The 26,258-nt window shown below is 40.3% G+C and overlaps 2 protein-coding genes across 2 annotated transcripts in view; one reads left to right on the forward strand and one right to left on the reverse strand.

Annotated features, from left to right (window-relative positions):
• The window catches only part of tnmd (tenomodulin), a 69,199-nt gene extending 61,369 nt beyond the window's left edge, over nt 1–7,830 (forward strand). Inside the window, exons 6-7 of the mRNA XM_079249583.1 lie at nt 1,573–1,667; nt 5,724–7,830. Of these exons, the coding sequence (XP_079105709.1) occupies nt 1,573–1,667; nt 5,724–5,933 (305 nt within the window). The 3' untranslated portion in view covers nt 5,934–7,830. The remainder of the gene's footprint in view (nt 1–1,572; nt 1,668–5,723) is intronic.
• A 6,866-nt stretch (nt 7,831–14,696) lies between these two features.
• On the reverse strand, nt 14,697–23,227 carry elf1 (E74-like ETS transcription factor 1; the record flags this gene model as incomplete). The annotated part of the gene is made up of 9 exons (XM_079250005.1): nt 14,697–15,682; nt 17,157–17,498; nt 17,716–17,908; nt 18,597–18,680; nt 18,821–18,982; nt 19,087–19,191; nt 19,444–19,618; nt 22,629–22,685; nt 23,156–23,227. 9 exons carry the CDS (start codon nt 23,225–23,227, stop codon nt 14,869–14,871), a joined length of 2,004 nt encoding a protein of 667 aa, XP_079106131.1. The 3' UTR covers nt 14,697–14,868.
• Between the last annotated feature and the right edge of the window lie 3,031 nt (nt 23,228–26,258).

A 26,258-nucleotide genomic window follows, 5' to 3' on the forward strand; every position in this document is an offset into this window, starting at 1 on the left:
TCTCACCTGAAAGTTGTAATTCCTCTGCTCCTTTTTTGTGCATGCTCAAAGCTGTTGGACACATGCTACAGTCACAGTTTTTGCTGTGCTTCATCCCAAATTGCTTTTTGATTTGCATTTCACAAGTTCAGTTTTGCTCATTTGACTCACAACCATACCGCTCAGGTCTGTTTTGGTTTATTTATACAACAGTGACAGGATTGCATTGATCAACCCACATTATGATCTTATTAGCTCAATAGGTAAGTCACTGTTTAGTAAAATCATCCATAATAACGGACACTTTCACAAAACTTTATCCTGACATTCTGGTTCGTGATAATGTCAACAGTGAAGTCTGAACTTCTTCCACTGCATGATGAAGACCATTGTTTTTCACGACAATCAAACATGTCACAGAAATTGTTTCACATTGTTCATTTTTCAGTTGGAAGATCTGAAATCACAGACTGTATCTTATGTCAGCAAAGAGTGGTCTGCCAGGTTGACTGAAGATTTACAGCTTAAAAAGAAAGCTGAAGAAAAAGGGATTTAAAATTTAAAAAAAGGATAGTATGTCTACTGCTGCTGTGATTACTTTAACTATAAACCAAAAAGCAACTGCAAAGCAAAATGATGAGGTAAAAGTGGACATCTGTAGCAATGAGCTCAAATCTACAGCCCGCCTTTAGCTTTACAGACTTTTTTGTCCATTTAAGCTCATTGTGTAGCTGTCTGACGTGCAAATTTTCCATTTTGCTTTTCTCTCATCTCCCTCACATCATCTAAAAAGTCACACTACTGGCTCAGCGTGAAACAGCAAATGGACACAGTAAACAACAAGCAGCAGCACATGGTGGAAACTTTTGCAGCTAGAAGGCTTCTGTTTTGAAAAAGATTTATATAAAAAAAAAAAAAAAAAAACAAAGTTAAAAGAGTGTATATTCACCAGGATACCAGAAGCTGCAGGGTGTGTAAACAAGAATTTTCTGACAAGTTTGCTATATTATCTCAAAAAGTGATGTCAGGGTCGTGTCGGTCATTGCTTCTATAAAGAACTAAAGGATAACTAAAGAAAATCTCCATATTATCTTTGAAAATTCATGAAACTTTATTAGGTCAGGTAAAATCATCTAGTAATGATGATAAGAATTTCATAGCCAAAAATGTCTTCCTAAGATGAAGATTTTCACAGTGTGCAATATGTGAATTATCCACATAGTGTTAATATATATAAAGTATTTCTCTGTAAAACTCGCTTTGAAGTTAAGTACAATATTCCTTAAAAGCAACTGTATAAAAATCTGTCATATTCAGCCTCTTCATTTAACTAACTGGGATTATTTTGTTGTAGATTCTGGTGTTTTGCAAAGAAGAATCCACATGTTACCTCAAAAACACGAATGTCAGTTTTGGGGGCGGGCTGAAATGAATTCCAGTATATTGAACTTGAATACTAGAAACATAAAGCTAAAAGGAAAGGAAAGTATAAGCCAACCAGAAGAATTCTACTTTTTTACCACAGAACAACAAATACAAATGGGTTCAAGTGCATAACATTTCCTTGCACTCTTTCTCTCTGTCTGCATGCAGAAGCTGATGCTCAGGATGAGGACACGCCCGATGCAGAGGTCACAGGTCAACGATTCACCCGCGACGTCCTGGATCACGCTCCTGTAAATGACTATGTAAGAGAAGCCCTGCCTTTATGCAACATCACCCAGGGACCACACCATGAGATACAGTAGAGCTACTTCAATCAGCTCCAGCTCTGCCTAGACTCTTTCTGCATATAAATCGCTCACTAATTGATGTTAAAACTGGCTTTGTGCACCAGAGGGCATAGCAATTGCTCTATATATCTGTTTAAGTAAGGCCAGTTCATTGAAGACTCCCTTAATGTCTTTCCATTAATTGAGAGGAATATCCTGCCTTTCAAAGGCAGAAACTTGTGCCTTACAGCACCCGTTAGTGCCATTTTTTCTTTTTTTTTTTCCACTTCCTTTTTTCTCCGGCAGTGGAAAGCACTGTACAAAGAAGCACTCTCAAGGTCATTCACTGCTGCTCAGATAAGTTGCACTTATTAATAATGCTTTAATTATCAAAGCACATACTAAACGAAGAGGCCGCGTGGCATATTTTGGCACGCTGCATGTAAACCACTCAACATTGCATGAATAATTATTCTAGATGCCGAGGGAAATTTACACAGCATAGTATACTGTGTTACACCAGAACTATATGCTCAAAGTCGCACATGAAAGCTGCTGTTGCACATTAAAGATAAGAGTAGCACACACAAGAACAAGGATGTGCACACAGACCCACATACTGAACACTTACAGGTGAACTGTCACTAAAGCTTACTTCAAGGATAATGAGTCAGCTTTGGCCTCCTCCTTGGAGCTCCAAGAAACGGTGAGAGACACGCAGAGAAATGAGATGTCCTATAATGTTGACATTTATCAGGTCCGTCCCAGAAACTCCTCCTGCTCAACTCTTCATTTTCCCCCTCAGCCCCTCCATTTTCTCCCTCATTGTCTGTGGCAGGAGATGCAGTGCTATGCAATTAAAACATACCAAAAGATGAAAAACTCAGTTCTCCTTTTGAAACATTCTGCCACTATCAGCTGAGTAATGCATACCATTGCAATCCATTCCAGCCGTACGTCCAAGCACTGTTTGTGGGTCTGGTGATAACAAGGGTCTTTGTGGCCAAGCAGAGGGCAGGCAGCAGTCTGTAATTGGGAGTCTAACTCTCGCTCTTGCCGGTGGGATGCCACATGTGTGAACCAAGCCTTGTTGGTTTTTCTTTATTATTTTTCATCCAGAACTCATGTAAATGTGAACACAGTCACAGAATAACCAGGCTAGTACACACACGCAGTGTGCTGCTCATCCTGTTTCACTTTCCCCACATCCTTTTTTTTTTCTGTCACAGAAGCAGACACATAAAAAACATGCATTCAGTTCATCTGCATTTCATAAGCTTGAAATTCAGTGCCATGTCTGTCCACAGCGCGTACTCATAAAGCAGAATAATCATCTGAGTCCTTGTGACAGATGCTGACAGATATATGGTGGTGAACTTTGCTACGGCTGCCATGTCAGAGTGCAGTGAGTCTCAGAGGTGGCCCTAGAAATTTCAAACTGAATAACTACCCTCTGACAGACCTGAAGGGATTGTGCCGCTGTCCTTGACCTATATAGCAAAAAGGAGCTTCCAATAAGAATCAACCACGCATATGCACATGTAAACTTGTTTGCTGGGCTTTCCTTTCTGTTTCCAAGGGTTCATGTCACCTGCTAAAACTGTTAAATCCCTCCAAACCTCTGGGAGCCACATTCAGCATCGTGTATAACAGCGGTGTAGAAAGCTGAAATTCAAATCCATGAATGCAGCAGCTATTTGTGCCTCAAGAAGAATCTTTACACTGAAGCTAAAGCCTTTTATCACTCCAGTATACTGAAATACATTACTACGTGCCATTGAATTACTGTCTTTGAATTGCATTGTCATTCTACCTGACTATAGAGCACTGTGAGATGGAAATCTAAGGTCAAGATTTGCTGCAAAGCTTTTCATATGTTGCATAGTCCTGTGTATCTACATAAAAAAGCCTTTTTGAATACAAAGCAGGCTGTGAAATAGAAATGTTATCTCTGCTGTTTTGATCCCAGAATGAACGTCATGAGCTCTGCAATGAGATTTAATAACACATCTAGGCACTTGCTTCAAACTCATGAAGAGCAGTGATCAGTGTGTGAAATAATACCAACAAGTGTGGAGATTAGAGGAGTCATGCTTTGATTCGTTACATCTTATTGAATGACTGACACAGTTTTCTACTCTGCCGATTCATTCGCATCCAGCAACTCGTATTATACACGGGGATGCCTGCGCGCGCGTGTGTGTGAGTGTGTGTTTGCATTTGTATCTGTGAGCCTGAGTGTGTGATGAAATCAGTTTCAGGAAGGGGGGTAATGGCTTTTACTCTTCATTAATGTTGCTTGTTTGTGAGTGACTGTCTCAGATTTCCCAAGGTGAACCATTCTTATCACCGCAGTTTCCCACTAGAGACGGCAACTCAAAGCCAGAGTGATTAATATGTGCCCTCTGTTGTAAAAGGATTGCTCTGATTAATTGTCTTTAAGGTACAATGCTGCCGATTGGCTGCTTGTTTTGACAAACGTCATTTGAATAAAATATTTTCTTCATTTTCCAAGCTGGAGCTCCAGACTACCTAACATCCCAGTTCAGGCTGTGGGGAGCAGATAAGATTATCGTTGCTCCATTGACAGTTTTTGTCTTGTTTCCATAACAGATTGTTGCCTGGAAGCTGATGACCTGAAGCAATAAATCATTAAAAGCCTACCTGTGCCAGTCACAGTAATAAATCAAGCCCACCTATCCTTGATAGCATCTGTCGCACCCTTTCTTTGTGTTTCAAATATGTCTCACAAGTGTGTAATGTTACTCTCTTTATCATATATGTGGCACACTTTCTTATTGGTCATGTGCTTTGTAAACTTATTGTATCTTGCACTTATTGTATATAAAAGAAAGGAAAATGTGTAAAGCCACAGTGATTGAATGTTCTGTGATTTGTAGAGTAGATGCAAGAAATCCCCTAATTCCCATACTTAAGGTGGTGGGGGACTGAAAGGACTCGACCATGTTTCCCTGAGGGTCCTCTCCTCTTACACACAGCCCACACATGTCCCACTCCCAACATGTGTTTTGTTATACATAAATGCATATAGTTGAGTCATTATAAGCATTACCACACCAGTTTCTCTGCACAGGCCATCCTGGATCTGAGCAGTTTAACAAGACAGCGCTGGATTGTCTCAGAGGATTCATTTTGCTAAAAGAGATTGAAATGTGGTCAAATGTATACTGAGGGCTGTTTCTGCTTCAACCTGCACCGTGAGTTAAGTGGTACTTCTCAGAGTTGTTCTTGATCAAAGGCATGGCTTTCAGTCCTCATGAGTCAATGGGGGCATGAACCAACCAGCACAATGAAAAAGTCCAAGGGCCATTAATTCTACCCAATTTACCTTTCGTTTGGGTTTCATTTGGCCTCTCTATAAATTCAGAGGCAGCCAGCAAGAGCAAATGAAAGAATCCCTCTTAGGCGATCATTACTCTGCTAATTGCTTCAGGAATGTGCCATGCACTTAAAGTCAAGGTCAGGGGGAGGGCACAAAGACATGAGGAGCTCTAATTTGAATGCTCTATTGGAGGAGGGACAGCCGTTTTAGTGCAGTATGTGTGCTTCGTTTGGCAGAGTTAAAAGGTCAGAGATGAAGAAATAATGTAATTATGTTGGTAACTAGCAAGTTAGAGTGCCTTTGACTGAGGATAATGCTTGTAGAGAGGTTGAGAGGGCTGGATTTACTGTGCACTTGCCAAGCATGCTACCTTGGGTATAATAGAAAGTTCAAGGGTATTATCATATTTTATGCTCCTGAAGTTTGAATCAAGCCTACTCACTCTCACAGCGATCTTGATCTCTTTGTCACAGTCATCAACCATGGCACAATTTAGCATTTCTCACAGGCATCAGTTCTGATCTTTTCACTCGTTTAGTTTTTACTTGTATTCTGCTGGCCAACAACCAAGGCAGCCTCATCAATTCACGTCAGCCCTTCCTCTTCCTCCTCTCCTGCCCTTGCCTCCAGAGGACTGGCATTTGTCATGTGTGTGATTGTAACCCTGCCCACTCCTGTGTCCTCTGCAGAGAGATGTTGGAATCGAGCTGGATAACCGTTTGGATGACCGTGGCTTCTGCTGCCAGCACTGTCGCCGTGGTTACCGCTTCTGCCGCCGCTACTTTGAGCCACTGGGTGGCTTCAACCCTTGGCCATACTACTACCAAGGAGGCCGGGTCATCTGTCAGGTTGTCATGCCATGCAACTGGTGGATTGCTCGTATGCTGGGGAGGATCTAAGACAAGTGTGTGCTTTCTGGGAATTAAATTGTTTATGTTGTTTTGGGTAAAAATTTTCCTTCCTCATAAATATTCCAGCCCACTTTTAAGACCAAAGCAGTTTGTGCAAACATATTTTAGTTTGCTCTCCCATGGTGTATGAAGCAGTCTAAACAGGGTGTTTGAAATACTTTTACTCTTTCTTTTAATGTTTGAATGTTTAATTTTCTCTCTGGTTGTTCTCCTATATGATGTTAAGAGAGAGTAGTTTAGACATTGGAAAAAAAAAAAATCTTCTTGTGGACAATTTGACCACTGTCCATACTTTCTTTGTTGTGCATGCATTTGTATCTCATAAGTACAACATAATTGTTTTATTATTGCTCTAATGTATGAAGATTTACAGTGCATGCAACAGACATGTAATTATCGGAGTGGTGCAATCACATTTAGCCACACTAAGGTTAAGTGCCCGGTGCCAGAAACATGTTAGCTTAAGTCAACATAAACCATGAGGTCATAAACCAGCTTCATGCTCTCTGAACTGTGAATGAAATCCACACATTATTGTTTGAATAATAGTTGAAAACATACAAAGATTCCAGTTTTATTTGTGAGACCAACACTCACCAAGTTCTACATGAGCACTAGTGCAATCTGATAATAAAAAAAAACGAAAGCCCAGCTGTAAATTGCAAAGCTTATGCCGTTGTTGGAGATGACTTATTGGACTGAATTATTCAGAAAGGTGCTGCTCTTATTCTGCTCAACCATTAACATGCATGAAATTTTATACATAGGAACATTTTTGACATGGTGTCAGTCCAGCACACCTCTGCTGCCTGTTGCAACCTCAGTTGTAAACGTAAATGATTGCCATTCTCACAGTTTCTGCTAAAACATAAAAAGCTTGGAGAATTTACAGCATAGCTGTTCTGTTGGGTTGCATGAGAGTCCATGGGTATTCCCAGCAAAGTGCTCTGCAAGATTATATGTTTTTTTCATGTCTTTTTTTTCCTTTATTCTTACTGCTTATATAACCACCAGATAAAAATCCTTCCCATACCGAAAAACTACAACAGCCCCTAAGGACAAAACACAATTGTGTGAAAGAACCAACTGGAAAAGAGGCATTCTCCAAATCCAGACGAATATCAAAACACAAACAAGAAAAACACAAGGAATCAGAAGAAAGCCACAAACACATGTATGACAACAACTATGCCAACAATTAGTGCTTACATGTAAAAACACAGCACAAGATCTCCAAAACATTACCACCGACATCATGGACAAATTTGTTTCGGTTATACAAAAGCGTTTCAGAAATTTTAAAAAGAGGGAGAGACATAAAATGAAAATCAGAAAACGATTCAATTATATCAATTTATAATTATTTTAATCATGTCATTACATTCACAGAGGAAGCTGATGATTTGTAAAATTTGAACTTGCCATTTCAATTTGCGCACCAAGCCTTTTTATTTTAGATTTTGGCATCATGTTAAGGTAAAGATGCATAATTAAAGATGTTTAGACCTCTACTGTCTTTTATGATGTACTCCCTGATACATTGTTCTCTTTTGTTTTCACCTCTGTTGCAATTTAAAACAGAACCATTTTTCCAACATTTTCTTCTTTGCTGGGGTGATTTTCATCTGCAATGCATCAGCGTGACGGGCTGAAATAAGTTTCATCTGCAGCTAACAGATAAGCAAGCAAGATACGCATTCGTAATTGGTGTTCTGTCATGACAATAACAAGGTGCATAAAAGCCCAAGAGTATTCAAGCTATGCAAGAACACTCAGAAGTTGAACAGGCTGACTAAAATGGAGCACTCATGTTGTGATTGTTGGCTTTGAAGTCTTCTGTACGTTTCAATTGCTTTACTTATTTTTCCAATTAAAGTTTCATTGTATGAATAAGCTTAGTTGTTGTCATTTCCTTGAAAGACTCTTGATACCCAGGGGTGTTTGTGTGGATACTGATAGCAATATCAGTTTGAATCCTACTCAGGCAAACCATGGAAAAGACTCATTTTCCTCTCCCTCCTCTCCCTTAATCTCATTCCTCATTAGCAAAGACAGTTAGCATTACAGACAAGACAAGATAGATGTATCTGTTTTTATTGTTTCTCTTTTATAAGCCTGAGACTTTGTGTTTTTGATAGATGATCATTTTTTTGTTTACAGTGATATCAAGTATCTTGCTTACCATGTAAATATGGATGGTGAGTCATCTGGGCTCAGTATGGTAATAATGTCAATGATATCAAAAACAATTGGCGATGACATGGATTTTGTGAAAAAGAGGTTAAAACACTGCGCATATGTATGTAAACGTTTTATGAATATGTTGTTTTGAGTTCAGTCTGCAAGCATATTGTTATTTTTAAATCAATAATGTCAATAGCCCAAAGCAACATGTCAAGTAAAAAATTCTGGCATGAGTTAACAAATGCAATAATTGAAAACATACTTCAAATAAACTGACAAGTGTACTGCAAAGCCCCCGAGGCAGTTCTGAAAAGTTTATAAAATCAGTGGTTATATAATTTATTTCTCACTATTTCCTGCTTATCACATCAAATAGTCAAGCGTTTATTAAAATGGATGCATTCAGCATGCTGCTGTGTGAGCTTTTGCACTCACAATGTATTAAAAATTGTTATCATTCTTAAGATGTTGCTGGTTGTCTATCTGGCAAGGACGATCTCCGAGGACTTCTTTGTGTAGCCATGAGAGTAAATTTCCATGGAAGCCCTGAGAGTTATTCTGAATAGGATGGTTCACTCCAACTAGAGAGGCTGATACAGATATTACAGTCAGCTCCCTGAGAGCCCCACATGCCTGTTGGGACAAAAGTCCAATATTAACCATGAAAGTCAAACTTTAAAGTACAGATATCTTACAATTAAAAATCATTGTTGGGAAAACCTAGAATGACACTGGCTAGTGGGAATACTATAGATGAATCTATATAAATGTGAAATTAACAGATTTGGTCAACATAAAGAAATAAAAGGAAAGGAACACGCAAACACATTTTATTTTTTTGAATAGAAATAAGAAACAAAAAGATAAGAGGACAACATTTCCATTTTTTTGATCCATAAACTTGCTCAATAACTTTTATTAAAATTGGATATATGACCCACTTTATAATGAAAGCAGTTGAAACTAGATAAATAATTTCCCAGTGGTTCATATAACATCTTCCCAATGAAAACAAAAACTATAAAAAATTAGGTGTCATAGCTGACATAGAGATCTTTATGTAAATAAGGAGTGATGTCAAGCAATCACCAAGACAGTGGAGTTAGGCAAAAAAAAAAAACTTAAATCTCAACTCTAAAATCAAACCTCTGATTATTACTTTTGGGCTTTTTTTCCCCCGAAAATAAACGTAATTTGCATCCCTGTGATGTATGAAGTGGCTCAATACTGTTTACATGAGATATGAGGAAATGTGTGACAGTGAACTCCTCCCTCACAGACCAGAAAGAAAGAATATATTTCAAATGAAGCCCTGCTCTGTTTTCCGCATACATTTTATATAGGAAACCCACCCTCCAGTGCTTGTTTATCCGTAGTTTGATGAGGAGGGGAAACAAGATCATCTGCAGAATACACACAGATAGTAAGCATTTACCAGGTTATCCAAGTTCAAAGGATTCTTTCCCTACCTGGCCTGAGGAATGGCCACTTTCACTGAAGCTCACCAGTGAATTAATTCTTTTTGTTACTTATCAGAAATGCAGGAAACTTCACTCCCAGCTGCTTTTTTAATTTCAAATAACCCCTTATTCGTTTGGATGCCCAACTTACTATTCTGGGGCAGAAGAGAGTGAAAACCAATGTATGAGGAGTATCTGTATTTAGATTATTGACCTGAAGGAATAGCTCTCCATAATCCAGACTGAGTCTTAGGCTCATGTCAGGATGAGTGTATTACCACTGCCATCTTGTGAAGAGAAAGATGTACTACCGCCACATCACAAGATGTGGTGAATTTATATCATTTTTTTTTTAACCATGCTGCACCTGATGTCCTTAAATCAACTCAATTGCTTTTGTATGATTCAAACAGATTTTGTCTATTGTAATCCAGCCTTGCCAACCACCTGTCAAGTTAATATATCAAACTGCAGTTTCAGTGGCCTAAAGACTATAGTCAATGGCTGCTTTTCTCTGTAATGTTGTAGTCAGTCTGGTGACCTGATGGTTAAATAAGCTCTCCCTGTACTGTTCCTGCTACAAGCTGGAGGCACAATAATGTCAGCCGTCATCCTTCAACCGCTCCCGCTGTGAGAGGCAGCATTGCACAGCAGTAAACACTCGCGCTGTCAGTGGCTGCAGGCGACACAGAAATAGTCCTCCTCTCTCAGGACCCCGCTCTTGCTGTATCTTCAGGGTCTCTGACTCACTAACCAAAGGAATACCACAGACATAACGGCTGCTGGTAGTCTTTCATTATTCCAGTAATCTATACGAGCCTGTCCTTCCGTACTACCATATGGCAGGCAATCAATGAACCACTCAGAAGAAAAAGAAACCAAGTGTCTGTTTGAATGTAATGATCATGTTTAATGTGAAGCTTGTGCAATGATTTCTGTCCTGTTTAAAACACCCCCCCGTAAAAAAGCTAAGCACATTTGCTGCAGTGAAGAAGGTTGTGGTGGTGGCTGTGTCTGAACTTACAGCCTTGTTTTTCTGTGTGTGTGTTCACCCGATGGCAAGATTGAATTGTGTGGTACACAACTGTGTATGTGGGTGTAAACAGAGCACTGCACAGTAGGCAAACCCTGCTGCCCGACAGCTTCCTAAACACCACCACCCTAAACACACACATAAGCAGTCAATCGAAGTCAATGCAACCAGAAACACACACACACACACACAGTCCATTGTTCACACACAAATACATTAACATGCTCTGAAAGTATCAGCCCATGTCATTGTAACCCTTTGTCTCACTTGCTGCAGCCTGAGCATACACACAGACACACACATTTCACTGTGCAAGCTGTGCTGACAGACATAGCTGTCTTCAGCTCCAAGCATGTCACATGCTAATATATTCATCCACCCACAGCAACTGGAGAAACAGTGTTCTTAAGTACAGACCAATCAGTCTTCGGATTGCTAATGGCTCCAATCCAATTTCCTACTACTACTAGTAGCTTTTTACTTTCTCTTCAAATGCCATGCGATCAAATGTCCCCAAAAGCTGCAGCAGCCCAACTAAACTTAGTTTACAAGGAAGAAACTTGTTTTAGCAGAGACTGATGGACTTGAGACCCACTATTCACTTCCATGATTTCTTTGGTTTGACCTTTAAAGGGATATTCTGTAAGAAGTACCGTACTCCCATCTAACGGTGAAATTGTGTATCGTATTGAAAACAAATAAATTCTAGCGCCTCATTTTTTTTCGAGCACCTGTTGCAACAATGGTAGCCACCACATATCAGAAAGCCTCGACAACACTGGTGAAAATATCACCCAATACTTCATGGAGTACATGTGCAGAATAAATCCATGGCATTGAGATGACTTGTTGAAAACATCATTCCAAACTCCACTCCAATAAGAACACATAACACGGGCACTACACATACAGTGAAATCCAGTAATGTGCATCTGATGGAACTGCATGTTTAGTGGTTTCGCTAGCTTTGTAGTCGCGTTAAACACCGGCTTTTAGGCACAGTAAAGTTGGACTAAAACCCGGTGGGGAGGCTTTATAAGATGGCATTGTGCCAAAAGCTGGAATTTACCGGAACATTGAACGCTAGAAGAACTGTAAATTTCTGTACCAAAGAGGCTGGTGTAGTTTAGCAGGATCTAATGTTATTTTGTCTATGATGACAAGCAACACTGTCAAACGAAACCAAATGAAAAAACTTAGCTTTAGGCTAATCTAGACAGTCCAGTTAAATTACTTGTGAAGGAGAAAGCTGGCAACTTCAGGTTCCTTTTAAAATCATTCTACTTGTTCAGCTCCTTCCACCTGGAGAAGGCTTGCCCGATGCTGAACATCCTTTTTTAGATGGCCAAGCTGACGTTTAAGGCGATGGTGAAAACAGTTGCTGCGCTGCTGCTGCATATGCATGATGCTGCATTTTTGTAAACAATAGCTGAACAAATATTCAAACTTGCTGGGGTAGGAAGCCTCTCTTGCTAATGTTCTCTGACAATGTCCTGATCACTGTGCGCTGGCTCACAGGGTAAACACGTCCCTACTTTGGTGCTATTTGTTCCTTACCGGCAGCTGTAGTTTCAAGATGGCAGACTGTCATGGCGCTCCTCTAATGGCTCACTCAATCTAAATTTCTTCAGGGTGGGCAACTCCTGTCCTCAAGGGCCACAGTCCTGCAAGTGTTAGGAGTTTCTGTTCTGCAACACACCTAACCTGACACACATCAGACTTAATTGAAGACTTGTGCAGAGCTTGAAATCAAACTGAGCACTAGACTGCTAATTATTGATTTGAATCAGGCGTATTGCAGTCCCAAACGCTTACAGGACCGGAGTTGCCCACAACTAGCTTAGGAGAATGTGTCAAACTATTAGTGGATACACACTAAGGAAAACACATCTATAAATTCAAACATCAATTTTGTCCATTAAACAACAGAAAATGTAACACAATGTCCCTTTAATTCCGAAAAGATGTCTTGTTCTTCCAAACATATTTGTTGCAAAAAGAAAAACAAAGTACAGCTGATATCAATGTAGAAGATTTTGTTTTTAATTAGCATGTTGACTTTTTCTTAAAAATCTATTCTAAATTCAAACAAAAGAGGCCATGGACAACCCAAGACAAGGAAGTAGAGAAAGAAACAGTGAACATACCTCAACATATCACAGACAACAGTGCTTTAAGGAAGAGGCAGCAAGGATACAGGAAAATGTACGAATAGGAGCTTTAGAATAAAAGCAGCAAACCTCCAAAGAAAGCCTGACAGATTTTGATGTAAATGTAACCCATTTTGATTGTCAAAGATTTGGTCATGTGTGTAATTAAAAAAATAATAATAAAATAAGCATACATTCAGAGTGTCTGCAGGCCCTTTGGCTTATGTAAGATTGTAAAGGAGTCTTCATCTCCTGTGCTCAGATGCCGGTGCAGTGGAAGTCAGTTTGCCTGAACGTCTTCGGTTTGCATGTACAGTGTGACTAGAAAATACAACCAAATTAGTTATGATACTGCTCAGGATCAAAATAGCTTCATCCCCAACAGGATCAGGGAGCCAATCAGACAGCTGCCCTGAGAGGTTCTTAACAAAGTGGGACAGCAAATAAGGCACCAACTCAATCTGATCCAAGACCAGGACAGAACACAAGAGAAGAAGAGGTGACGCAGGTGAAGAAATGAATAGAGCTTTAAAAACAGCACTGGCGCCTCTTTTTGCTCAACAAATAGAGAAACTTGAGATTAGATCAGAAAGACATACAGTATCATCTGATTCACTTGATACATGATGGAATACAGACAAAATAATATTTTTGAAAGCATAGTTTTGACTGCTTGACTGTTGGAAAAAGTAAAGAGGTCTGCTAAAAAAGTGGGCACAAAAAAGTATTCATGTTTAAATCAGACATATAACAGAAGTTATGCACAACAAGAAAATACACCATGGGAATAATGACGCTGCGCTGAACACTAGTTCTGAACTCAACAAAATACACAAATGTATCTGTTTTTATGCCTGGTTATAGGGAAAGCTATACAAATGAAAAATGATGGTCTTACAAAAAAAAAAAAAAAAAAAAAGAAAGAAAAAAACAACCAAATAAGCTTCCTGGTATTATCTTTCATATTCTTTTCTGTCAGGTTTACACATGAAAATAGGAAACAAATGTGCCTTTTTATACAGAATTTAGAAATTCACAAAATAAATAAATTTGTTGTGGCCTTAAAATTGAATCTCAATTGTATATTATATGTATACATATATTTATAGATTTATATATATTCCATTTTACAGGATTTAAACCTTAGAGCCTCTAAGGCAGAGACTGATAAAAATCTGTTTTATCCTGCGTATTCCCTCTATTTGTGCCTCCCTATCTTGCTGTGCCTCTAGTCTGCAGCTCTATACAAACATTTTTGATGTTACACTGTCCTCGGTGGACAGAAAATGCCCATTTCCATAGTAACACAGTATTTTAAGGCCAGATCTAATAGAATGCATGCATACCTACACTGCTTATATCAAAATAAAGGAATATTAGATTACTGGGTGTCAAAGAAAAACATTTTTCATCAATTTAGGAGATCTTTTAAAAAAAAAAAAAAAAAAAAAAGGACTTGAGCTGTTTTACTTCCTGTAAGGGACTCTTCAATTAAACTTTTAGATGTGTCTTTTCAGCAAATAGCATTTAATCATGACACTACTATCCCTCATCCATGGAGGGAGAAACTTGTATGCAGTTGAAGGAGAATGAGCGCGCACACACAGTGCACATCCTCCAATGTCTTATTTCATTCCTCCTTTTGGCATTTACTACAAGTTTTTGGTTTGTTGCTTTCTCCTCTTTAAACATATTAGTCCAATGAGATTTACAGTAAAAAAATAACTGGCACATTTGGTAGACAGGGATTCCCGATGTATCCAATGGCTGTTCCTGCAGAAGGAAAGGCATTTTGTGTCCGTACATGTGTCTGTGTGTTGGGCTTCATGTCTACAGAAGATAATCTCAATATTAACTTCTTAAAAAAATCACTCCCTTGATTTCTAAACTTAGGCACATGGTCACAAAATATGTGAGTAAACAATAAATCCTGAGGCTAAACTGACCAACATTTGTGGGTGGAACATGCTGAGAGATCCCTCATTTCTGATGTTTAACCAGATCACTGGTGAGGGGGATAAAAAAAAATCTGTGTTCAAATGGATTCTGTTGTGGTTTTTGGTTCAGCTTTTGAGGAAGAGTCCTCCAGTCCAGCCCTAGGCCTCTGCAGGCTCTGTCTTTATCTGGATGAAGTTTGCAGGCAACTGAACAGACAGTGGTAACTCCTGCAGGCTTTTGATTCCCTGTTCTGGCTGCAGGGACATCTCCCCACGCACCTCCAGCTCCTCCACAGGGGTCAGACCCACACTAGCGCTGCTACTCTGAGAGGAATGTCCATTAGTTATAGTTTCACTTGCAGCCTCCAGGTTCTGGCTTTGACTGGTATCAATGATCACAGTTCTATACTGCAGCTCTGCTTCCCCTGCCTCCATCTCTTCTCTCTCAAACGTATGTGCTGCAAGTGATGGATCACCGTTCACCATTGACTGAAAGTAGTTGGGGTCCAGCATCTCTTCTTTGACCTGAAGCCCAGAGAGGCCACTAGATTTCAGCACAGTGGCAATTACAGTGCCAGGCTGCTGCGCCACCATGGTCTGGCCAACACTGGTGGTGTTGATGGTGACGAGGCGGGGGAGACCATTGAAGCTGGAGTTGGCGGAACTAATGACTCCTGGAGGGGAAGTGCAGGAAGAGGAGGTGGAGGAGATGGCACAGGAGCCCAGACTGGTGACCAGAAGCTGCTGCGGGTGGCCGTCCTGCAGGCTGTTGGCCCCACCTGCGAAAGAGGCTGTCTGGATGGTGAGCACATCTTTACCACCTGCTGTTGTGGAGGGCATGGTGTGGAGAATAACCCGAGGCGGAGAAGAGTGGCTCGAGTCTCCATTGGCCAGGACAGTAGTGAGGGGAACAGACTGAAGAGAGCTGGAAGATGTCAGCACCATAGGCACAGACGTTGGACAGCTGATGCTTCTGAAGAGACAAAGAAAAAAAAAAGAGCTTAATAGCTACTAAACTGTGCACATATAATTGAATTTTCAGTTTATCTTAGAAATTATAGACAAGTTTTATTTCTAATAGTCCCCTACTGAGGAAGTTAACTAGAATATTGTCATGATGCTAAACAGCAGAACTAATGTCGTTATTACAAATGACACAGATAACACTACTGCAGAAATTATTATTCTCTTCAATTCCCAACTACAGACAATGCTCAGAAAATTCAGAAAATCTCACTGCCTGTTCACAATACAGTCAGCAGACCTAAATCTGCAACAGTAATGATAATAATAATGCTTGTAAAATGCTTAAGAAAGCCATATAACAACGACTGCAGTCTACTGGAAAAAATGGTGATTATTAAACATTATTAAACAGTATAATGTTAATATTCACAGCTAAGCTATCAGATTTGTTATATTTGTGTTCACTTTATGACATGAATTTGTAATAATATAATCTGTTTCAACTTCTAAAAAGATAAATACAATGTTTTAGTATGGAATTAAGTTTCCTTACAAGAAACAGCTTCATGTTAAATTCAAATACCATGAACTTCAGACAAGTGCAGTGATACACATGTGTAATATGTCTATGTTATTAGTTATCAGGTTTAGACCTGAGTCTGTTTGTTGATTGGTTTTTAAGTTAATACTAAAACTGACTTACTACAGTTGCAAACTTTGTTTTAGATAAAGACACTGCAAGCACATTTAAATGTGCCAAGATATCAGGAGTTGTGGTATAGATTGCTTGAGGACATATTTTGACATTTTGGCAGTCTTATGTGGCAAGAAGATCAATACTGCAGTCATATCTGCACAGATTATATAAGAGTACAGCCAGAGGCTTGGCAGGTCGACTTATCATTCACACTAAATATTGTACTGCGTTTAGATGGGACTTTAACCACACTTTTAGACTCACTTATATATTGTAGCTCATTTGCATAATCAACAAGACAACATGTGTGAAGAAAGTGGAACTATTTGTGGGCTGGATGAACAAGTGAAGTCACTTTAGGAAGTCTTGTCATCACTGTGATGTTGCCAGGCAACATGAAAACTAGCTGCTGGTGTTAGGAGTATTTATCATACAGGCATCAGAGTGATGTCAATCATCTCGTCTAACTCTTACCATGAAGGAAATGAGATGATGGAAACATTTTGCTGCTGAATCGTGAAGAATGTTTCCTTGTGGGTAAACAGTATATTTCAGTAACTGTTTCCAAACGTATCTTCAGTCTATTTTTGCTCTCAGTTTACGGAACTAGCATGTTACTTCGTATATCTACCTACACGTGAGCACACACAAACACATACGCAAAATAAACTGACCTGACTGACTTCTCTACCTTCAGAAACAAAAAGATATGTTTTAACATCAATTGTGGTAAACTGAAACAAAGAAGGAACTGATGGTTTCTTGTAACATGGATCTGATGTACCTCAGAGCTTGTGCTGCATCTTGGACACCCGATCCCTGGTGGTCCTGCATCATATGAAGGAGGTGTCCACCATTAGCTTCCTGGTACAGACATTCATCATTGGGTTCTTTCTTCATCTGTTTAGCTGGCACTTGATGTTGACTATGAGCCTTTCCGTGCCCCTTAGACCCGCCACGCATCACAGACCGCCCATTGGCAGATCTTTGGTTGCTGTAGGTGGAGTTGGCATCAGAGCCTGTGTCTTCATCTTCTATCACCACCAGATCAGTTGGCATCTCCTTAAACTGATAGACCAGTCGCTGCCCCTCCACTTTAGCCAGGATTCCTCTCTGATAGTAGTACCTATGTGGGAGAAAGTGGGTCAGAGGATGATCAATATAACAATTATATTACTACCCTGAAATCTTGACAAGTCTTGTACAACTTTAAACTGTCATGCCAGTTTGTTAATAACAATGAATGTCTAGAATCATGTCTTCAAGGTTAAGAACTGAGTGAGACCTCATGTGCATGATTATGACAACTTGGAAAATATTGCTCACTGGCATGTTAACTTTACCTTAGAGCCCTCCCCATGGTCTCATAGTTCATGTCAGGCTTGTTCTTGTGTTTGCCCCACAGCTTTGAAACAGCCTTGGAGTCGACCAACTTAAAAATGCCTTTCTCACGCTGTGTCCACTTGATGTATTTAGGACAGGTGTTTTTATCCTGCAGCAAAGCCAGAAGGAATTCCCACAGGTAGATGGTGTTGCCTGCACAAAATAGGGAGGAAAATTAGTCAGTTTTTTTTATTTTATTTTATTATTTAGAAAAATTGACATTCATGGGAAGGCCTCAGAGCTGTGTTATAAACATCTATAATTCATTTAGCAATTCAGTTTATAGAATGAAGCCACAGGGTTATAGGGGAAACTGCTCTTTTCTCCAACAGCTAGTGCATAGTCAGTTGTGCATGCGTGCATGTGAGCCTCAGACGGAAATTAATTATACCAAGCCTGGGAGTAGATTACTCTAATTTGTGAGACGCTTTGGCCAGCAGTGGTTAAAAACAGCAACACTCCCAGTAGCCACTTGAATCCCAGACATCGTGACAGAGTGATGTATATGTGTGCAGTTGAACCTGCCGTCCCCAGCCACCCTCCTCTTTGTGTCACACTGAATGATGCAATGAGGGTCCACATAGAGCGGCGCTACACTGCTTCTATCAGTAGAGCATCAGCGTGCCCTCCAGCCTGCAATCACTTCTGTTTCCCTGTGAAACACTGCACCCTGAGATCCTTTCATCCATTAACTCGACCAGATTCTACCCTGCTGGACTGCAGGGGTTGAGGACTTTTGTTTGCACACTCGGCAGGAGGAAACAGAGCATACACAAGAGGAGGAGAGACCTTGATTTTTATTGGCTCATTACAGAAAAGTGGACTAGTTAGTGAACCTTACCTTTGCCCTCTTTGCTCTTCTTCCTGAGTGGCAGGTTTGGGGTGGAAATAGGAGAGCAGGGACGCACCACCCGCGGCTTTCGCACTATGATTCAAATGGAGGGGTAGCGTGTTATTAAGGTGGAAAAAGGCCACAATGAAATGATTTAATTACCAATTGCATGTCATTTTTAGTGACAGATTATTCCAGCTGTCTGACAAAGAGAAGGGGGAAAAAAGTGTCACCTTTGTTTTTTTTCTGAGGTTTTAAGGGACATTTAGTAGGAATCTCATCCATGGATGAAGTGTCCTCATCTAGTGACACATCAAGGGCAACATTGTCCATCTGGTCAGGCCTCAGTGGGGTGTATGTCAGCTCTGACTCCAACAAAGTGCTGTAGGTGTGAACTGGACATACAAGACAGATACAGGAATATAACAGCGTTACTGACCCCAGTCTGGTGTCAGGAATTTATAGAGTTTTAGGTTGACAAACATGTGAGTTAACTCACTCATACGCTTCTCATCCAAAATGTTGTTTGGAGACTCCATGTTAAGAAGAGCTGCTGCAGCTTCATTTGTCTCCATGCTGTCCTCTGCACCTGAAACTGTTGTTTCTGTTCACCAAATAATAACAAATTCATCAATATAAAATTGTTGCAGATAAATACTTGTGGATCTTAGTATTTTCAGGTCTTTGTAAAATAGGTCTGAAAGAATAGCATCACTGCAAGCCTCCTTTTAATGTTCAATTTAAAAGACATGTTTGTTTTCAGATCCACCTAACTGGTTTACTGGCTGTTAGTTGGTGAGTTACTGGGAACTCAGAGCAGATTCTTTCAAATGACTGCAAGGTGAAATATTGTTACCTGAGAGGTCCACCCCTCCTGCCAAGATGGATGGTTCCTCCACCACATGGAGAGTGGTGTCCACCATGATGCCACTGGTCACCTCATCTGATTCGAGGCCTGAGTATACCTGCAGCAGATCGGCTGGGGGCACCTGCTCAACAATTACTGCTGGGAATACTGACGGGTCATCCAGCTGAACAGAAAGACAACACACACACACACACATATGCATAGTGTAAAATATGAGATACTGCACTGGGGTCGAGAAGATTGATTATCCAAAAATACCATTAATTCCTCCAACCAACATTATGAATGCAACATAAAACCCCACATGACATGAGATTAATGCTATAACCTGATTTGGTTTCTTGCTTTTATTGCCTTGTAAAATGTAGAGTCACACTCAATTTTAGCTAATGCACAGGCACGCAGCATGGAGGAGAGCTCATTTCTGTGGTGTTGCAGGAGTCCACAGGGACCCACTGAAGAAGAAGGGAACCAGCTGTTTGATCTGGCCTACTTCTCCTGAGAAGTTAATCTTATGCTCAGAAATTATATAAAACAAAATTAATGTTAATGGATCAGATATGAATTCCAGGCGAGCGCCTTCTTCATCATGCTTTGGGAATTCCAAGTGCTGCATTCAGGCATTGCATAGACTGATGTAGAGAGGAGGGAGAAAATAAACAGAGGTTTGGCCAAAGTGTTGAGCAACATCTGAGAAGCCAAACAAAATCAAGAGTTCGTCAGAGACAGGTTTTGAACAGTCATTAAGTCCCTGGTTCAAGATAACAGGTAAAACAGGATGACTCATAAAATCATTTACACAAGTGAGTCATGCAGGTCATAAAACACGGTAAACAAAGAAAAGAAAAAAAAGAAAAAAAACACCAGCTCAGCTCACAATTGATTAATTTTAAGTCCAATTTTAATGTCTTGTGTTTTTTTTTTTAAGTGCATAATGGAAGACACCATTGCAGCTTCTGTGAAGCATCTTTCTACCAGCAGAGGGCACCACACTACACATTAAATGAACCAACGTTGTTCCTTATCCTGTCTTGAGTGCCAAACAGCTAAAGGAACTCTTTTGGCTGTATCAGGAATGCAATCTAAATGTTGGATGTGGCTAAACCTCACTGAAACAAATAAAGCAAATTTTGAATAAATGTCTGTTTAATCTGTGACAGTTCACCTCAACAGGTGTAGGGGGAGTTACAAACATCTGATTAAAATAAATCTGTACATGTTTAAAAGAGTAACCACATATAAATATGTCCTAATGGAAGTTATGCTTCTGCAGTTTAATTCTGTGTTCACTGGGTTTAGAGGTTGTCCAAATGAGTCATTAAACTCTCACATCCAAAAGCCACAAAATGCTGAATAAGAAGGAATATATAAATAAGCAGCTATTTGACTGTAAATACACAATGCACAGTTTTATTTAACTTATTAAGAATATGGATGAGTAAAACTGACACTGAAGGCTTGATTTAAAAGAGAACAAGATAAACAAAAATATACTGCAGGAGGAAGATGAATAAAGGTTTATCTGTCTCTTCTTACACAAGTGTTCATTGTTGGTTTAGACCTCGGGGCCATACCAGGTGTCCAGGCCTTGAGCTGAGTGGTGGGATGAGGGAATATTCAAGTACATAGCTACATACCCATTTCTGCTACACTTTAACCAGGAAACTAACAGACCAGCTCAATATTTGGACAAGGTGTGACACACTTAGGCCACCTAATCAGCATCAACAGCAATTACTCCATGGATTGTTTATTATGTACCCTTCATTCTGGAAATAACGAAGGTATTAATGCATCGAAAGTGAAATGGCACCACAAGTCACTTTGAAGATGGAAAAACGCACTGCTTGTGCCATCTCAGCAGCAAAACCACAAGACCTCCTGGGCCTAATAAAAACCCTGAGTTTTGCTTTGACTACAGACGCTATCAGTGTGGGCCTGACATCCACTGAATGTTCTTCATTAATCAGAATCTTTGGTAGACATTATCAGATAGCTGCACACTAAGACATTTTCCTGGATGGACTGGAAATGATGTATGCTGTCCTTGAGAAAGAGCTCTTTGTGTGTGTGCGCGTTTGTGTGTGTGTGTGTGTGTGTGACAGTAGATAAAAACATTTTGACTATTGGTCTACTGAGCTGCTGGAACAGCGGCACTTCCCACATCCTCCCGTCAAATGCAAAGAGACTAAATCCCACAATATGATGACAAAGCACGAGACATGTGAATGTGCTGTCCCGCTGTTGTTTTGATCTAAGCTGTATTCTGTTTTTCCTGGGAACACATCAGACTTGTCCCGAGCTGTCATGTAAACCAAGTAGAGATTTGGCAATTTGAAAAACACGTTGCAATGTGCTTGACAAGATCTATGAGAGAAAGAAACTAAAAGTGGATAAAACTGTGGAACAGCTAAGCAACAGTCTACTAAACATAATGTGAATAATAACTTAACTACTTCTTCCTCTTTATTTACTTGAATAGTGTTTCTAGCAGGGAAACAGGAGTGATAAAAATCAGGCTGATTTGCATTTCTGAGTTCCCCATTCTGCCTTTGAAAACAACATCATCTGTGCAGGCTGTTGATGTACACCCCACTCTCTTCTGCTTTACCAGCCCAGCCACAATAAAGTTCAGTTGTTGGTACACTTTCAATATCCTCATTGTGACATGTGAGGAACTTAATCCTCCCATCACCTGATGAATATCATCAGAATTACTTAAAAGTCAAACAGTGTGGCATAAAAATGACTCATTTCATTTTTAGTTCAGACTGAAAGAGCAAGCTTACATGGCATCCCACCATTGATTGTGATTGTGTCCTGACATTGTCACATGATGCACTTTGAGGAGCTACTTATTGACTTAAACTTCAATATAACAGAGCTAATCATTACAGATGCCATGCTATGATTTCACTCAGTTCCAGTGAATACAGTGGGCAGAATTAGCCAATAAAATGGCTGGCACTACAGGCTGATTGAGTGTGACGTGGAACACAACTGTAGCACAGGAACACTGCAATACCTTTTAGTTGAGCTATCCTCATCCCTACCAAGTAACAACATAACTGGTCTGTCAGGTTAGGCTTGAAGTGGTGCTATTCAGGGATCCGGTAACAGCTTGTCACTCTTGATACACATACAGATAGCAGCACACAGAAACACACAGTTAAAAACAAGCCTGCTCTACGGGATTTAGACCCAGGTGTGGGGAGCAGATAACTGCACACCTGATCAGGCAACGACAAGACCGGCACAGGTTTACACCGTGTACCAACACAACAACCTTTGTGCCATAAACACATTCACGTCCAAGCCCCACCCTTTCCCTCCCACGCACCCTAACCTCTCTGCAGGTTTTTTCAAACTTTCCATTTGTGCACTCCAACAGCCCACATTCCCCTTCCCAGACCTCCTCTCCTCAATCCTCCTCCCAGCACGGGTGTCAGACTTAAAGACGTCAGTCTAAACCTGCCCCCGTGTCCATGCTGTATAAACAAGTCTGTTTTTGAAGTTATTGCATTTATAAACAAGACTGCATACAATGTGTCAGGGTGAGAAGGATAGATGGTCAAGCTTGTCTAAAAGTCTTTTGATCAAGTAATTTAAAAAAAAAAAAAAAAGTGTATTACAAGCCCAGTTACACATAGAAGGAGTAAACATCTACATTTTAGATGTGGTTTCTATGCACGACAGATACCTGATTGATTTCGTCCATCCCATTGCTGGCAAATTCAAATACCAGTTCACTGGGTTGTACTGCAGTCGTCATGGCAGTGGATGTTCAGATGGCAGAGAGAAAAAATAAAATATCCCCACTGTGACTAGTCCTCCTCCTTCTTCTTCTCTGCTTCACCTTACAGAATGGCCTCTGTGTCGTCCTCTTTATTGTGAACAGTGAGAGTGGTAGGAGAGACAGACCATGAGCCAGGTTTCAGAGGAGTGCTGTGGCCCAGGTGGGAGCAGCCTCGTCCCTCTCTGACACAGAGGCTGGGCCCCGCTGTGCCTGGAGCATCCACACCTGCCAGAGAAACACAGACAGAAATAGGGTAGATGGTCAGCAAACATATTAGATCAGTTGAATTTACCTGAACGACAACAGGCAGCGATCGTCTCAGTGCAAATCTGTTATAGAGGCCTTACTTGGTTGTGTAAAACCTAGTAAAAGCAACACTTTTTCAGGAAAAATAAAATTACATGGGTTATGTCTGCTGTTGATCTTTGACACTTAAAAGACACAACTTTCAGAGGAAAAATCAAATTAGCGGCTGATACTTTTCTCCCTATAAACCTTAACAGAAAACAATCAACGCAAGTCAAAATCAAGAGAAATAACTTCTGCAAAATGCTGCTTAAACCTGTTTTATTAATTCAGTTTTTGCAAGCCCAAAGATGCTATTTTATCCTGTGAGGTTATTTTGAGTAAAATGAGAAAAATAAAGGAAAAATATAACTACATATATCCTTATTTATCAATTATTGGGTATAAAATCAACCAAAGCAGATCAAAATCAATGTGGTTTATAGTACTAAATGATGTTTTCTACAACAGCCAGCGCTGCTCTTCGTTTTGTTTCTTGCCCTTTGCTACATGTCATTTGTCTTTTTTTTTTTTTCCTTTTCTTTAATCTTCAAACCATCTCCAACAACTTGAGGCTAAAAATCCCCTAAAAATTCCTAATCTGTTTACTTCAGCAGCAACCAAATAGCTGAGAGGATCTCTGCCACATTCATTGTGGTTTAATTACACAATTTTAATTCATAATTCTCAGGCCTTGACTGTGAGACTCCCTGCTGCACACCAGCCAGAGATCATATGGCTCTGGGGTCTGATATTCTGATCACATGAGTGGGTGCTAGGGTGGAAGGTCTGAGTGAGCCCTCCCCACTTCACACAAACACATATAAAGATGAAAGATTACTAGCCCGATGATGCACTGGAAGCCCCTCTGTGCTGACCCTCAGGGAATTACTCTGATCACAGGCAGAGGGGGAGGTCAACTCGTAGCCATACTGTCGTGAGTGTGTGATGAGGTGTGCCCCAACAGCCTGATACCCAAAGGCAAGTTTTTGGTATGGAGGATGGGAGGGAGGGGGGTTGATGTTAGAAGCCCTTTATCTACCCTCCATCCCACCCTCCCCCGCCTCCCCCGACCAACTTTCTTTTCCAAAGACCAAAAAGCTGGCAGGAGTAGAAAATTCAGATGGCAACATTTGGTACACCCCTCCTCCAACACTCACACTCCCTGCCTTTCCCACTGCTGCTGCAGGGTGGAGCTTATTTACTTTGAAATGCCTGCGTGATAGTCAAAGTTACATACCAATTGTGTTTTGAAGGGGGTGTAACAGAAGAGGAGGTGATAGAGGACTTTTGCAGCTTGTGAGACACAGGGGATTAATGTTTGTGATTTAGTTTTCCAACCTACTAAAGCATTCAGACGGAATAGAAACATGTGGCCATTGTGTGTGAAGCCACACTTTGGATAAGAGGGGAGAGCCAGGGAAATTAAATCTGAGGGGTTGTGTTTCATTCCAGTCAGTCCCTCTTACTGTCTGCCGGGCTACGTCGTTACCCACCTCTCCCAGAGCTGGCCGCTGCCGTGTTTGGAGCTCAGTGTTTTGTTCTACTAGGCCATGTTTGTGCATGGTACAATGCACTACCAGACTCATGCACAAAAAATGAAAAATGCAGTTTGAGTTTTCCAAATTAAGGAAGATGCAGCTATAAAATGAAACAATGTGGGCGGATATGTGTTTGTCTGCCTAATGACTCTCTACTTGTGTTTCCAGTGACAAACACATTTCCAGCAGACTGAGTAACATTGCATTAATAGGTTATCAGATGACTGATGGTTAACAAATCTAGAAAGTCCAAATTTAAGCTTTGCTTTCTTTTTTCTGTCTGTTTTATGTCTGCACATCATTTATTCTATGTGTTGTTTGCTGAATTCACACTACAGCATGAAGTATGAATTCATACTATTCATACAATACGCACAATCACAGCAACACACAAATGTCTGTGATTGCATGTGTGTATTTTCTATACCCCTCCTGTAAGTGCTTCCTTGCTCTGAATGGCCCAGTTGGCATGGTACTAACTCCAGACAGGACTATAAGAGAGCCAGCCATTAGTGAGATCCAGCTTGCACATTATCCCCAAGCACATGACAACAGCTGCCTTGTCCCAGCACAGGGGCTGGGTTGTCACTGCACAAACTACGTCATGAAAAGAAGAGGAGGAGAACAGTGAAGGGAGGGATTTTACAGAGATGTTAGTCAATGTATAATAGTCCACAGAGCAAATAGACTGCCTGTGACTTGTTCTGGGTGGGGCTCTCTTTTGACAGACTGGAATATTTTAGTATGGTTACCAGGAGGGGCATCTTCATGAGGCCAGAGGATAAAGGGTTTAACTGCGGTGTCCTGTGATGAAATACAACCAAACGCAAGTGTTGCATGTACTCATCTACATATATGTCACTTATTTCTGCTTAGCTCTGTTGACACATTCTTCAAAGCTATGCTCTGAAACAAAAATATAGTCCAACTGTAAGAATACCTCACCAAGCACACCGAATCAGGATTAAAATAATATATTACTTGGCCTCCTGAGAGGAAGAAACTTTAAACACAGCATGGACTTCTCAGATTATGCAACTATTATGGCATTAATATCAGCACGCAGCTGCATTTTTACAGTAAACATAATAAAAATGGGCCATTCTTTCAATATTTTATATTCTGATAGTTTAACAAGGAAATAACTAATTGAAACATTTTGATCAGCTGGTGGTCTTGTC

The sequence above is a fragment of the Telmatherina bonti genome (genome assembly GCF_933228915.1).
Source record: "Telmatherina bonti genome assembly, chromosome: 12".
Classification (NCBI taxonomy): domain Eukaryota; kingdom Metazoa; phylum Chordata; class Actinopteri; order Atheriniformes; family Telmatherinidae; genus Telmatherina; species Telmatherina bonti.